Source organism: Spea bombifrons, chromosome 10, assembly GCF_027358695.1.
Source record: "Spea bombifrons isolate aSpeBom1 chromosome 10, aSpeBom1.2.pri, whole genome shotgun sequence".
Taxonomy (NCBI): domain Eukaryota; kingdom Metazoa; phylum Chordata; class Amphibia; order Anura; family Pelobatidae; genus Spea; species Spea bombifrons.
In genome coordinates, this window is record NC_071096.1 from 39,393,134 (window position 1) to 39,408,836 (window position 15,703).

Consider the following 15,703-nt stretch of genomic DNA (forward strand, 5'->3'; position numbering starts at 1 on the left):
TGCCAGTCTGTGCCCTCACTGCGCTTCGTATGCCGGTCTGTGCCCTCACTGTGCTTCGTATGCCAGTCTGTGCCCTCAATGCGCTTCATATGCCAGCCTGTGCCCTCACTGTGCTTCGTATGCCAGTCTGTGCCTTCACTGCGCTTCATATGCCAGCCTGTGCCCTCACTGTGCTTCGTATGCTGGTCTGTGCCCTCACTGTGCTTCGTATGCTGGTCTGTGCCCTCACTGTGCTTCGTATGCTGGTCTGTGCCCTCACTGTGCTTCGTATGCCGGTCTGTGCCCTCACTGTGCTTCGTATGCTGGTCTGTGCCCTCACTGTGCTTCGTATGCCGGTCTGTGCCCCCACTGTGCTTCGTATGCCAGTCTGTGCCCTCACTGTGCTTCATATGCCAGTCTGTGCCCTCACTGTGCTTTGTATGCTGATCTGTGCCCTCACTGTGCTTCGTATGCCGGTCTGTGCCCTCCCTGCGCTTCGTATGCCAGTCTGTGCCCCCACTGTGCTTCGTATGCTGGTCTGTGCCCTCACTGAGCTTCGTATGCCAGTCTGTGCCCTCACTGCGCTTCGTATGCCAGTCTGTGCCCTCACTGCGCTTCGTATGCCAGTCTGTGCCCTCACTGTGCTTCGTATGCTGGTCTGTGCCCTCACTGTGCTTCGTATGCCGGTCTGTGCCCTCACTGCGCTTCATATGCCAGCCTGTGCCCTCACTGTGCTTCGTATGCTGGTCTGTGCCCTCACTGTGCTTCGTATGCCGGTCTATGCCCTCACTGTGCTTCGTATGCTGGTCTGTGCCCTCACTGTGCTTCGTATGCCGGTCTGTGCCCCCACTGTGCTTCGTATGCCAGTCTGTGCCCTCACTGTGCTTCGTATGCCAGTCTGTGCCCTCACTGTGCTTTGTATGCTGATCTGTGCCCTCACTGTGCTTCGTATGCCAGTCTGTGCCCTCACTGCGCTTCGTATGCCAGTCTGTGCCCCCACTGTGCTTCGTATGCTGGTCTGTGCCCTCACTGTGCTTCGTATGCCGGTCTGTGCCCTCACTGCGCTTCGTATGCCAGTCTGTGCCCCCACTGTGCTTCGCATGCTGGTCTGTGCCCTCACTGTGCTTCGTATGCTGGTCTGTGCCCTCACTGTGCTTCTTATGCTGGTCTGTGCCCTCACTGTGCTTCGTATGCCAGTCTGTGCCCTCACTGTGCTTCGTATGCCGTTCTGTGCCCTCACTGTGCTTCGTATGCCGGTCTGTGCCCTCACTGCGCTTCGTATGCCGGTCTGCACAACTACTCTGCTACATGTCCCAGTGTTTGCGAGCCTTCAGGTCCCTGCTGTAGCAGGCATGTTTGACGCATCAATGCCAGGGCCCCTCTACGCTGTTGACGTACCTGGCTCCAAGCTCTCCAGTGTTACTGAGGACGACCCTGCGTGTAGCCTGGCTCCCCAACACCACAGCACCAAACGAAATATGTTCTTGATCCAGGCTCAGCTCCAAGTCTTGGCTGCTTCCACGTAGCACCAGAAGGGAGCACACAGCCCCAGCCACTTCCATCAGCACCTCCTCAGCAAATGGGGTGATCCTGCTCTGTGGGCAGAAGTGCATCTCCATCTTACACTTCCCTCCATTGGCAGCTATTGTCACCTCGGAGCTGGGCAGCACACTGAGGACCTGTGGGGTAGTGACAGTTATGGCGCAAACAGCCCATCAGCCAGAGCATCGGTAAAGAAAGTCTTCTGCACCGTACCTTGGGATCCTGGAGCGCTGGAGCGCTTGCATTCAATGTAAAGGTACACGTCACAGGGCATGCGCTATTATTTACTACTGGGACAATTTTCTTCACAGTCTGACCAACTCTCACAGCGCCAAAATGTGTCACTTTGTACTTGGGGTCACCAACTTGGACCTGCGCAGAGTTCAAAGGAAGGAAATGGAGGGATTGTGATTTCAGCACTTGATATGTATAAATGAAAAGGTTATTAATAAGCTGTGCTCAAGAGCGATTCTCACCTTCATCTCGATGCCCTGCCCCTGAAAGTGAACCGGCTGCTTGGAATGGCCATTCATTAGAAAGGTAATCGTTTCCTGGTAAGGGATGGCTGCTCGGGGAAAGAATGTGATGGGGATTTCCATCTTCCCACCAGGAGACAGGACATCCGCGTGGAAGTCAACCTCAAAGTACGCCGTGTTATCATACAGACAATTCACACTGTGGAAGACAAGACATAGGAGAGGGTTATGTGAGCATACCAACCATGGATACACACCACCCTGTCACCCAACCATGGATACACACCACCCTGTCACCCAACCAACGATACACACCACCCTGTCACCCAACCATGGATACACACCACCCTGTCACCCGACCAACGATACACACCACCCTGTCACCCGACCAACGATACACACCACCCTGTCACCCGACCAACGATACACACCACCCTGTCACCCAACCATGGATACACACCACCCTGTCACCCAACCAACAATACACACCACCCTGTCACCCAACCATGGATACACACCACCCTGTCACCCAACCATGGATACACACCACCCTGTCACCCAACCAACGATACACACCACCCTGTCACCCAACCATGGATACACACCACCCTGTCACCCAACCATGGATACACACCACCCTGTCACCCAACCAACGATACACACCACCCTGTCACCCAACCATCGATACACACCACCCTGTCACCCAACCAATGATACACACCACCCTGTCACCCAACCAATGATACACACCACCCTGTCACCCAACCAACGATACACACCACCCTGTCACCCAACCAACGATACACACCACCCTGTCACCCAACCATGGATACACACCACCCTGTCACCCAACCAATGATACACACCACCCTGTCACCCAACCAACGATACACACCACCCTGTCACCCGACCAACGATACACACCACCCTGTCACCCGACCAACGATACACACCACCCTGTCACCCAACCAACGATACACACCACCCTGTCACCCAACCATCGATACACACCACCCTGTCACCCAACCATCGATACACACCACCCTGTCACCCAACCATCGATACACACCACCCTGTCACCCGACCATCGATACACACCACCCTGTCACCCGACCATGGATACACACCACCCTGTCACCCAACCAACGATACACACCACCCTGTCACCCAACCATGGATACACACCACCCTGTCACCCAACCATGGATACACACCACCCTGTCACCCAACCAACGATACACACCACCCTGTCACCCAACCATCGATACACACCACCCTGTCACCCAACCAATGATACACACCACCCTGTCACCCAACCAATGATACACACCACCCTGTCACCCAACCAACGATACACACCACCCTGTCACCCAACCAACGATACACACCACCCTGTCACCCAACCATCGATACACACCACCCTGTCACCCAACCAATGATACACACCACCCTGTCACCCAACCAACGATACACACCACCCTGTCACCCGACCAACGATACACACCACCCTGTCACCCGACCAACGATACACACCACCCTGTCACCCAACCAACGATACACACCACCCTGTCACCCAACCATCGATACACACCACCCTGTCACCCAACCATCGATACACACCACCCTGTCACCCAACCATCGATACACACCACCCTGTCACCCAACCATCGATACACACCACCCTGTCACCCAACCATCGATACACACCACCCTGTCACCCGACCATGGATACACACCACCCTGTCACCCAACCATCGATACACACCACCCTGTCACCCAACCATCGATACACACCACCCTGTCACCCAACCCTACATTCTATTTTCCCTACAGCGTCTACCAACCTGATCTCCCGAACATCCTTGTTAGTGATGACAAGAGTTTTCTGGACAGGGTGCATACCAGCACGATAGATAAAGCAATTCCCAAAACTGTGCTGGGTAAAAGAGAAGTGGATTCCAGGTCTTACGGCTGCGCCAAGAAAGCAGCATCTCATCTCCGGCCCGTTTTCTATCTGTGAGATGCAAATAAACTGTAAGCCCGTCGACCCAATACCCGCCAGGAGCAGCCGCGTCAGGCAGAGCTCGAACATGTCATTTAAATTAAAGTGAACACCTGGACTTGCCTGATTATGAGACAACTACACAACTTTTCTTAAAAAAACTAATTGGAAACAGATTAAACTCTGAGACGAAATATTGCACCAGATATACATTAACATTACATTTTCCAGTGTAAAGCTTCAAGAACACGCCACGGGCTACGTGCCTTTGCCATGTGGCTAGCCAGGGTGACTTTTGTGCTCTCCTGCATGGGAATAACAGTGTCCTGCACAGTGCTACTGACCTTCACACGCAGCTCGGCATCCTTTATGATACACCTCCTGGTGGGATGGAAGGAGAAGGAGACTGGGGTCTGCTGTCCAGGCCCAACACAGCCACCGCTAGGAGTAATGCTTAAATAATCCTCCACCCCTGGCGGGGCAGACAGCTCACATGAAAAGGTGAAAGGGAAATGACCTTTATTCATCACGTGAAACAGCAGAGTGCGGCAGTCATTAATATCCACCTGTGCAGAGGGAACAAAGTAAGGAAAAAAAGAGAACAACAATTTAAGAGGCAGAATTCATTGTGGACTAGGAGCCACGGAGACTTCCCACTACTTTCCTACAACCCTTCGCCCTCAGACATGGACCTTTCACTTTTTAACCGGGTTTGTAAAGCGAGGCTGTTGTAGAGAGCGGTGGCATTGATCAGGTAGTAAGCCATGGACTCACCTGTCCCAGGTCGATCTCTTGGGGTCCCTGGCTGGTTAGGCTGATGAATGTGCCTGTTGTGTCCTGACATTGAACACACGCCTCGGTGCTGTGCCCCTCTGCCTTCACATTTAGGCACAGGGGCTCAGTCTTGGTCTGGACGTCACAGATCAGATTGACGTTTATGTCACCGACTTGCGATGGCTTGATAGCAATGCATATGGGTATCCTGCAAAATGTTAGGATTGATTAGATAAACACCACCTCTCCACATTATGGAAACATAGAATCTGCCGGAAGACAATAGCCATTCAGTCCATCTGGTCGCCCGTTTCTCCTGCTGGAAAGACTCAAACCTTAATCAGTCGTTGGTCTTGTCTTAGATTCAGGAGCCGGATGTCTATCCCGGGCATGTTTAATACCCTCGCTGGATTTGCCCCTAACTAATATCAGGAGGTTATGGCTCCTACCTTGTATGAGGAGGGACTGTTCCAGCCATGGGTTTCACCACCAGCCTCTGACTGCAGCCCTCAGAATAGCAAGAGCTTTCACGGATTGAGAAGGTAAACGCGTTCTCTTCATTATTAATCAGATAAACAGTTTCTTGCGTTTCGTGACCTGCCATAAAATATTAAGTCTTCATCACTGCCGCCAAGAAAACTATACCAGCGCCGCAAAAACAAGCTGAACCACGGCTCACGAGTCTCAGCAGCGACAGCCAGAGAACTACCATCTTGCTGTACATCACAGCTTACCCCACCTTACGCCATTAGCAGCATGACGTACCGATCAACAGCGAACGGAAGTTGAGGTGAGACCTGTCCAGACATACACGCGGTTCATTGGTTTTGCCGACAAGCAGGAACGGCACAGTAATATTCTGCTCAGGGATGGTAAAGGTCCAGAAAGACTCCGTCACACCCAGGACTTGAGGGACAAACTCAAAGGAGACCTGTTAAAATGTAGGTAGATAAGGGCAATATTGCGATAAAAATACGTATTTCCCTGTTGTAAAGCATGTCAGTTTACAGAAATCCTGGATATCTTCACACTCCTCGGTGTGATCGCTGCCCGTTGCGCCCACCACAGGCAGATCTGCTCTTACCTCCACCTTCTTGTTAGGCTGGATAAATCTTTGTTCACTCAGGCAGCGGAAGGTCAGGGAGTTCTGGGGGGCGGCTGGGTCTTCACACGTCCACAGGAAGGAATATGGGCTATCGGTGGGATTTAGGATGCTGAACGTCCTACAGAGCACAATAACAAAGGAACTCAGTAAATGAACTCTGGCAGTCACCATTCTAAGACCAAAGCGATAGGTACCCACCTGACGTTCCTTGTCCGCACTCCAACAGACATGAATTCAATTACCCTTGTGTTAGGGTCGAGGGTGGTCCCGCCAGGGGCTCCGTGGGGCCCTCCTAGCTCTGAGTTCCGCCTCCCACTAGTGATATAATCTGAATCTTCCAGCTGGAAGTGGCAGTAGGGTAGCAGGCTTCTGCCTTTTAATGAGAGAACTGGTTCCTGTTGTCCACCATGGAGGTTGGGCATGCTGTGGACAAACAAAGATGGAGAATCAGTGCTTGTGATTATAACATTGAGTTCAAGTTGTATTCATCATGTGCTCCCCACGTGTATCAGACGTTATGTGGTTAGTATTTCCCCCCGTTGGCTGGAATCCCTCACCTGCAGATGAGACGTGCCACAAATTCTCCAACCTCCACAGGAGAGAACTTGATAAGGAAGTCCTGGGTGTCTCCAGCTGGAATGAGACCGCAGCTTGGCTGCACAGAGAAGGGCAGGGTATCCACTCCCAGAGTCACAAGCGAGGACACGCTTTCCATTACGCTGGCGGGACGACTCTGGATGGACGACGTACTCACGCTGCTAATGAGGTCTACGTGGAAACAAACAGTGAAACAAATATCCACACGCAAACACACACGTACCTTCAGTGCACCATGAAAGACACCTGGCCAGCTTGGGCCATATGTGTGATGGCTGCCACATCTGACTGCCCCTGATGGCTAAGCACGTGTGCTATGGATAGAATGTCAAGGACACCCCACTCACCCTCTGAGTCGCCAGGTCTGGTGGAGCTTCTGCTCTGCCCTTCCACATGCACCTGCCAAGAGAAGTGCAACTGGACTGAGCCGATGTTCTGGATCTGGTATCTACGCAGACAGGGAGGAAGAGATAAGTGCGATGTCTTACTAACAGTCTGCTCTACTATATCTCATCCTACCCGCACTCACTTGTACACACGCGTCTGGTAGAGAAGTGTGTCTTTGAACTGCACTTGGTGGCAGTCGGCCTTATACTGCGCATGATCCACAGTGGCACTGACCAGCAACTGTATTTCGCGAGAGCCCAGCACGGTGTGAGAAGGCTCCGGGTCTGCCTCTATCACCTGCAGGTAAATAGACTGTGATCAGAGCGGCAGGGAAGGCACTACCAGACAGTTCTATGCAACCCACGCAGTCTTTGAAAACCCCTGGGGTCTTGTTCCCCCCTTTGGAGCAAAATTCGTTCGCTGACAGCGAGCCAGGTCTCATCGCTAATAATGCTCTTGTGGCTGAATGGAAACAAATGCGAACCGCAATGTTTCAGCATCCAATGGGAAGCCCTCGTAGAAGAGTGGAGGCTCCATCATAATTGCCATGACTTTTGGAATGAGATGTTTGATGAGCAGTGTCCACATACCTTTGTGGTGAACTCTTACCTTTCTTTTGGTGGGGCTCTGACCTGCTGGAACTTTAGTGCTTTCCACCCACTTTACAGTTCTCATCCCATCGTCCCAGTCAAGAACTTGATCCAAGGGCAGAGAAAATGAAATCACTGACACCCTGCACCTCACCAGCGATTTACTGAGAGCCACGGGTACGTCTGATTTCAAGGTTAGGGTCACGTGCTTGGAGCAGGCTGCATGGATGTGTCCTACCTACAGCCAGACACGGAGACAAAGATCAGCCTCCCAGAGCTATTTTCTTATGCAACAATGAATACCACGACAGATTATATTTAACCCTATAGAAGAGTGCAGCCGGCCACAGGCAGAGATAACACACCCGCTGACCTGCGGAGCTTATGCTTTTCTGCCTATGAATGGAGATCACTGGTTGTAGAATGAAACTACTCATCTGAAGTATTGACAGCATAGCATACCTTAGGAGAGAAAACCAGAGGACCATCCAAAGGCCACTCAAACCTCATGGCATCCACAAGGCTACGATTTGTCATGGTGAAGGTCACCTGGTACGGCTGGCCAACATGACAGTCCCCGAAAATTATGTGATCCGCACAAGGAGCTGTGTGGACAGATAAGCCATCATGTTAACATACGATAAAAAATACAGCAGCCCTCGCCATCTTGGTCACAGTCTACGTTATATATTCCCCTCACATGTTTTTAGCATTGTGTCCTGACCTTGTATAAGCCCGTCCTCCATAGTTGCTTCAGGAATTGTGGCTTCTACCACGTTGTGGATATTGTCAAGGGTCAGGTCCTCCTGGTATCCCTCCCCTACCAGCTGGACAGAGATCTGCTCATACTGATTGTCCATCACCGACAGGCTCAGTATGGCCTCAAAGCGCTGGGACTCCACAGGACGGAAGATCACGTCAAACTCTGCCGTATCTCCAGCATGGAGTATCAGAGAAGCAGCGTGAGCCCTACGACCTGGAACATGAAAATATACATTACTTGAGTGTTACTGGTAGAGACGGGAGGCTGGCCCGAGGCCACTCCAGGAGCCCAGGGCAAGCAGACAAGGCTTGCACCATGACCACCCCAAGCAGTCATATACATACATAACACACTCTCAGTAGAAACATGTCTTGGCATCACTGGGCAGACGGTGTCATCCCATGCAAGATACGGGAGACATATGGAAGGTATTGAGGAGTAAGAAGGAACATTACACGTACTGTGAGCTCCGGGATCTCCATCTGCACTCAAAGCCGGATAAATACAGCGAGTGCACGACCTGGGCTTTAAACTGAAGACACCACCATCTCCTGGCAGGTCCATGTTTACCTGAGAAACAGAGACAGCAGTAGAGAACAAAGGGTCAAGTACATCTACTGCTCATTTACTTCACATGGGGAGAGACACGGGGTTCTAGACTATATTATTATAAATAGACTATATTGGTATATACAGTCAGTATTACAGGGTTCTAGACTATATTGGTATATACAGTCAGTATTACAGGGTTCTAGACTATATTATTATAAATAGACTATATTGTTGTGTAGAGTCAGTATTACAGGGTTCTAGACTATATCGGTATATACAGTCAGTATTACAGGGTTCTAGACTATATTGGTATATACAGTGAGTATTACAGGGTTCTAGACTATACTGTTATATAAGTCAGTATTACAGGGTTCTAGATTATATTGGTATACATAGTGTTACGGCACACGGACTGTATTTAAGGTCCTGCGTTAATCTCACCTGAGCAGCAATAGTCCCTTCATTTTTCAGGACCAGCGGCAGCTGCTGGCTCCGGCCTACTAACAGCCTCTGAAAAAGCAGTAGCGGAGCTCCCCGCTTGTTGCGCAGCGCAGGACGCACAACGGTGACTCGAGGCAGGTTCCCTTCCCCGCTGATTTCAAAGGTCAGGCTTCGAGACTTAGAGAGAACACTGAGGGGAGAACGTTGGGGGATATGAAGACATGACGCCAGGGATCATTTCCTCAGCAGCGTGCTATGCAAGCAACATATAGTGTAGAGAGAGACGGCATAACATCTGAAGACCGTTCTTTACCTCCCTGCCCCCTCCGCGGAAGCCTCAAAGACACACTGATACAGCTGCATACTGTGCGGGGTAAACGTCACACTGGCAAAGCCATGGCTATGGCTTGGGATGCTCATGCGCTGCGGCTCTATTTCAAACACATCATTCATCCGGTACGATGACTGAAACAGAGAGGGAAGGAGTCGCTCAGAGCGTATTGAATGCAAACGGCCTCGTCCCACCTCACTGGTACCTGTGCCTGTATATACGTCTCATCACTGAAAAGCAACCCAGAGAAACGGGACAGGGAAGGGGGACCGGCTGCAATGGAGCGTCACAAGAAACAAAAACATTGTTTCAAACATAAAGTGAAGATCGCTCGTGACTGGGAAGTGCGAGGGAATGATGCCAGCCTCAGAATGGAAAGGCTTTCATACCTTGGCGGAGCTGGGCTTGATTGCCAGCGTCACATCACAGGGGACCTTGCCTGGGTTCAGGATTTTAAAGCGAGCTGTCGATGACTGTCCTACGAGCACATTACAGAAAAGGAAGCGCTTCTCCTCCTGCACGTACGCGCCTCCGGTCTGAAGCGAGGGCAAACACTGCACGATCCTGGCATCTGCCACAATAAGGTGCTCCTCAAAGATAGTCGCAATGTCATCTGTCACAAAGCCTGCGAGAATCCAGAAAGCGTAAGAGATTAATACATAGGCCCCCCCTATATCCAGGCAAACATTCCTCTGCGCCACTTACTGTACTATGGCACGGAAAGGGCTACAAATGACGAAGGTGGCTCGTCTATCCCAGAAGCTCACACTGCTCACACTTGGCAGTGATGCCAAGCACCAGTCCATAATGGCGAGTGGTTACTCAGCTTACGGTGCGGACGCTGCTACGTGGATGAATACAAACAGCTAAAGTCCTACAGAAGCATGAGACACACCTGGGGTGCAGACTTCGCTCACAAGGCGGAAAGGTATCCCCCCAGGGTGATCCTCAGGGTTCCGATCAGAGATTTCAATAGCAAGTAATTCTTCGCTTCTCCCAAGCTGGTCAGCAAAACAATCAACGTTGACTGTCTGATGAGCTCCTGGGGGGACGGTTCCAAAAGCAGGAGACACCGTGAACACGCCAAGAGTGATACGGGCCTGAAAATGCAAAACACACAGATCTCAGTATATGGGGCACGTGACCTCCTCTGGAGTCAGCACGACCCCGAGCACATTAACATCTCTCTATCTGCCCCCCGCCACCACCCTGCCTCTCCTTACTGCCAGTATCCTGCCCACAACAAGAGGACTGAACGCCTGGATCACACGGACACCGTATCATTAGAACACAAGGACATATAACATTGTCTGCCTCTCACACGTTTGGGCACACGGGGCAATATACCTGGCCTGCTGGACCCATCTCTCGCAGCTGGGAATCATTGCGTTTGGCTTTGTTGAATACCACAGATTTGCTGGATCCAGAGCCCTCACGAGAACGCGCTCTCTTCATACCATGAGTGAGTCTGACAGAGAGAGACAGAGACCATTATACCTGGCGGCTCAGGCCGGGGCATTTGCCTGGATGTTGTTCGTCTGAGAATTCTTAAATCTGCTTACCCCTTTTTGGCAGGCTGGACCACCACCTCGCGTGTCAGTTTACTGATATTGTAACGAAATTCAAGCTGGGATGTGTTCTCGATGGTGAAGGAACATAGTTTGCGACTTCCCAGCACCATGGCCCCAAAATGAATATCTGAGGAAGGGGAGAGCCGGTACCTGGAGAACACAGAGCGCACACTCACCCGGACAGGGATACTGGCGATGGTTTCTCCACCGTCACACAGGCTGGGCTCAATAACCTAAGGAAAAGTCTAGAACATTAGCTGCCGCTTGGCTGGGCCACTATTCACCCATGGATACCCCCTCTCACGCTCTGGTTGCAGATATATATATATATATGGTATATATATATATACATATACCATTCAGCAAGGACAATCCATTAGTGTGCCCAGTGCTGGATGCCAGGCATCGCTGCCACTTTCAGCTTGCCTTGGCAAATAGGCAGAGGAAATGAACCTATTGGCATCACAGGTTCATCAAACATTCGCTGACTCCCAGCACAATCCCCGTAAAGAATAATATGGCCGACGGGAAGCTCGCTTACCTGGCACCGCAGAATTGGCTTGTCCAAAATCTCGACTTCCTTTTTGGACTGGAAGAGGATCTGCACCTGAGTGGAACGGTCACTGGGACCCAGAGTTCCCTTCTGGGGCAGGACGGAAAAGATGGAGTTTAGATCTGGCATCCCGGGGCCTGTGGCTTCCATGGAGAAACTGCAGGAAGAATAAGAGGAGATCAAGATAAATGGCGGGTATAACGGGCTAATCGTGTCATTCCGTAGGTCAGAGGAGTTCATTCGGGCGCTCGGTAATATTTGACTTTTTGAAGGGAAGCACAGCAGAGAAGTCTGGATTGTTGGGACACAGCGCAGCTTTAAGGAATGAACAGCTAAATATTTCTTAGTAAACAAGGAATGAATGAAAGGCAAATTACTGCAAAACACCACAAATGGAGTTACATGAAAATACTTGTAATTGTTATTACGGCGTGTATAGAATCCTAGACTTTTCTGCCGCTGGTCACAGCAGAGGACAACCTACAGCGCTAGTCGTCACTCACCTGAAGCCAATCTCATATTTGCCTTTGTTCTTCAGTGAAATAGTGTGCTTCGCTTCTTCATTCACCTTCACCACCCCGAACTCCAGGCCACCATCTGTACCTGCCACATGGAACCGGGATACATCACTGTACATACATGTCAGGTCAACCAGCACCGGCAGATGCCTTTATAAGAACATTGGCCCTCGGCTCCCCTAATCTCCGCGTCAGACACCCGATGCCTTTATATGAATATTGCCCCCCGGCTCCCCTAATCTCCGCGTCAGACAGCCAATGCCTTTATAAGAACATTGGCCCTCGGCTCCCCTAATCTCCGCGTCAGACAGCAGATGCCTTTACATGAATATTGGCCCCCGGCTCCCCTAATCTCCGCGTCAGACACCCGATGCCTTTATATGAATATTGGCCCCCAGCTCCCCTAATCTCCGCGTCAGACAGCAGATGCCTTTATATGAATATTGGCCCCCGGCTCCCCTAATCTCCGCGTCAGACAGCAGATGCCTTTATATGAATATTGGCCCCCGGCTCCCCTAATCTCCGCGTCAGACAGCCGATGCCTTTATATGAATATTGGCCCCCGGCTCCCCTAATCTCCGCGTCAGACAGCAGATGCCTTTATATGAATATTGGCCCCCGGCTCCCCTAATCTCCGCGTCAGACACCCGATGCCTTTATATGAATATTGGCCCCCGGCTCCCCTAATCTCCGCGTCAGACAGCAGATGCCTTTATATGAATATTGGCCCCCGGCTCCCCTAATCTCCGCGTCAGACAGCAGATGCCTTTATATGAATATTGGCCCCCGGCTCCCCTAATCTCCGCGTCAGACACCCGATGCCTTTATATGAATATTGGCCTCCGGCTCCCCTAATCTCCGCGTCAGACACCCGATGCCTTTATATGAATATTGGCCCCCGGCTCCCCTAATCTCCGCGTCAGACAGCCGATGCCTTTATATGAATATTGGCCCCCGGCTCCCCTAATCTCCGCGTCAGACAGCAGATGCCTTTATATGAATATTGGCCCCCGGCTCCCCTAATCTCCGCGTCAGACAGCAGATGCCTTTATATGAATATTGGCCCCCGGCTCCCCTAATCTCTGCGTCAGACACCCGATGCCTTTATATGAATATTGGCCCTCGGCTCCCCTAATCTCCGCGTCAGACAGCAGATGCCTTTATATGAATATTGGCCCCCGGCTCCCCTAATCTCCGCGTCAGACAGCAGATGCCTTTATATGAATATTGGCCCCCGGCTCCCCTAATCTCCGCGTCAGACACCCGATGCCTTTATATGAATATTGGCCCCCGGCTCCCCTAATCTCCGCGTCAGACACCCGATGCCTTTATATGAATATTGGCCCTCGGCTCCCCTAATCTCCGCGTCAGACAGCAGATGCCTTTATATGAATATTGGCCCCCGGCTCCCCTAATCTCCGCGTCAGACACCCGATGCCTTTATATGAATATTGGCCCCCGGCTCCCCTAATCTCTGCGTCAGACACCCGATGCCTTTATATGAATATTGGCCCCCGGCTCCCCTAATCTCTGCGTCAGACACCCGATGCCTTTATATGAATATTGGCCCCCGGCTCCCCTAATCTCTGCGTCAGACAGCCAATGCCTTTATATGAATATTGGCCCCCGGCTCCCCTAATCTCCGCGTCAGACAGCAGATGCCTTTATATGAATATTGGCCCCCGGCTCCCCTAATCTCCGCGTCAGACACCCGATGCCTTTATATGAATATTGGCCCCCGGCTCCCCTAATCTCCGCGTCAGACAGCAGATGCCTTTATATGAATATTGGCCCCCGGCTCCCCTAATCTCCGCGTCAGACAGCAGATGCCTTTATATGAATATTGGCCCCCGGCTCCCCTAATCTCCGCGTCAGACACCCGATGCCTTTATATGAATATTGGCCTCCGGCTCCCCTAATCTCCGCGTCAGACACCCGATGCCTTTATATGAATATTGGCCCCCGGCTCCCCTAATCTCCGCGTCAGACAGCAGATGCCTTTATATGAATATTGGCCCCCGGCTCCCCTAATCTCCGCGTCAGACAGCAGATGCCTTTATATGAATATTGGCCCCCGGCTCCCCTAATCTCCGCGTCAGACAGCAGATGCCTTTATATGAATATTGGCCCCCGGCTCCCCTAATCTCCGCGTCAGACAGCAGATGCCTTTATATGAATATTGGCCCCCGGCTCCCCTAATCTCTGCGTCAGACACCCGATGCCTTTATATGAATATTGGCCCTCGGCTCCCCTAATCTCCGCGTCAGACAGCAGATGCCTTTATATGAATATTGGCCCCCGGCTCCCCTAATCTCCGCGTCAGACAGCAGATGCCTTTATATGAATATTGGCCCCCGGCTCCCCTAATCTCCGCGTCAGACACCCGATGCCTTTATATGAATATTGGCCCCCGGCTCCCCTAATCTCCGCGTCAGACACCCGATGCCTTTATATGAATATTGGCCCTCGGCTCCCCTAATCTCCGCGTCAGACAGCAGATGCCTTTATATGAATATTGGCCCCCGGCTCCCCTAATCTCCGCGTCAGACACCCGATGCCTTTATATGAATATTGGCCCCCGGCTCCCCTAATCTCTGCGTCAGACACCCGATGCCTTTATATGAATATTGGCCCCCGGCTCCCCTAATCTCTGCGTCAGACACCCGATGCCTTTATATGAATATTGGCCCCCGGCTCCCCTAATCTCTGCGTCAGACAGCCAATGCCTTTATATGAATATTGGCCCCCGGCTCCCCTAATCTCCGCGTCAGACAGCAGATGCCTTTATATGAATATTGGCCCCCGGCTCCCCTAATCTCCGCGTCAGACACCCGATGCCTTTATATGAATATTGGCCCCCGGCTCCCCTAATCTCCGCGTCAGACAGCAGATGCCTTTATATGAATATTGGCCCCCGGCTCCCCTAATCTCCGCGTCAGACACCCGATGCCTTTATATGAATATTGGCCCCCGGCTCCCCTAATCTCCGCGTCAGACACCCGATGCCTTTATATGAATATTGGCCCCCGGCTCCCCTAATCTCCGCGTCAGACAGCAGATGCCTTTATATGAATATTGGCCCCCGGCTCCCCTAATCTCCGCGTCAGACACCCGATGCCTTTATATGAATATTGGCCCCCGGCTCCCCTAATCTCCGCGTCAGACAGCAGATGCCTTTATATGAATATTGGCCCCCGGCTCTCCTAATCTCCGCGTCAGACAGCAGATGCCTTTATATGAATATTGGCCCCCGGCTCCCCTAATCTCCGCGTCAGACACCCGATGCCTTTATATGAATATTGGCCCCCGGCTCCCCTAATCTCCGCGTCAGACAGCCAATGCCTTTATATGAATATTGGCCCCCGGCTCCCCTAATCTCCGCGTCAGACACCCGATGCCTTTATATGAATATTGGCCCCCGGCTCCCCTAATCTCTGCGTCAGACACCCGATGCCTTTATATGAATATTGGCCCCCGGCTCCCCTAATCTCCGCGTCAGACACCCGATGCCTTTATATGAAT

At 51.7% G+C, this 15,703-nt stretch overlaps 1 protein-coding gene across 1 annotated transcript in view; it reads right to left on the reverse strand.

Annotated features, from left to right (window-relative positions):
• HYDIN (HYDIN axonemal central pair apparatus protein) overlaps nucleotides 1-15,703 on the reverse strand; it is a 49,458-nt gene that overhangs the window by 4,147 nt on the left and 29,608 nt on the right. Inside the window, exons 55-79 of the mRNA XM_053449821.1 lie at nucleotides 12,167-12,266; nucleotides 11,652-11,820; nucleotides 11,102-11,343; nucleotides 10,887-11,007; nucleotides 10,435-10,639; nucleotides 9,929-10,164; nucleotides 9,522-9,673; nucleotides 9,209-9,398; nucleotides 8,677-8,785; nucleotides 8,177-8,428; nucleotides 7,915-8,057; nucleotides 7,472-7,690; nucleotides 7,005-7,159; nucleotides 6,823-6,923; nucleotides 6,436-6,646; nucleotides 6,077-6,301; nucleotides 5,858-5,996; nucleotides 5,539-5,704; nucleotides 5,223-5,370; nucleotides 4,774-4,981; nucleotides 4,344-4,565; nucleotides 3,842-4,011; nucleotides 1,998-2,196; nucleotides 1,735-1,893; nucleotides 1,378-1,658 (exon numbers count right to left, since the gene is read on the reverse strand). Coding sequence (XP_053305796.1) covers nucleotides 1,378-1,658; nucleotides 1,735-1,893; nucleotides 1,998-2,196; nucleotides 3,842-4,011; nucleotides 4,344-4,565; nucleotides 4,774-4,981; nucleotides 5,223-5,370; nucleotides 5,539-5,704; nucleotides 5,858-5,996; nucleotides 6,077-6,301; nucleotides 6,436-6,646; nucleotides 6,823-6,923; nucleotides 7,005-7,159; nucleotides 7,472-7,690; nucleotides 7,915-8,057; nucleotides 8,177-8,428; nucleotides 8,677-8,785; nucleotides 9,209-9,398; nucleotides 9,522-9,673; nucleotides 9,929-10,164; nucleotides 10,435-10,639; nucleotides 10,887-11,007; nucleotides 11,102-11,343; nucleotides 11,652-11,820; nucleotides 12,167-12,266 — 4,522 coding nt within the window. The remainder of the gene's footprint in view (nucleotides 1-1,377; nucleotides 1,659-1,734; nucleotides 1,894-1,997; nucleotides 2,197-3,841; nucleotides 4,012-4,343; nucleotides 4,566-4,773; nucleotides 4,982-5,222; nucleotides 5,371-5,538; nucleotides 5,705-5,857; nucleotides 5,997-6,076; nucleotides 6,302-6,435; nucleotides 6,647-6,822; nucleotides 6,924-7,004; nucleotides 7,160-7,471; nucleotides 7,691-7,914; nucleotides 8,058-8,176; nucleotides 8,429-8,676; nucleotides 8,786-9,208; nucleotides 9,399-9,521; nucleotides 9,674-9,928; nucleotides 10,165-10,434; nucleotides 10,640-10,886; nucleotides 11,008-11,101; nucleotides 11,344-11,651; nucleotides 11,821-12,166; nucleotides 12,267-15,703) is intronic.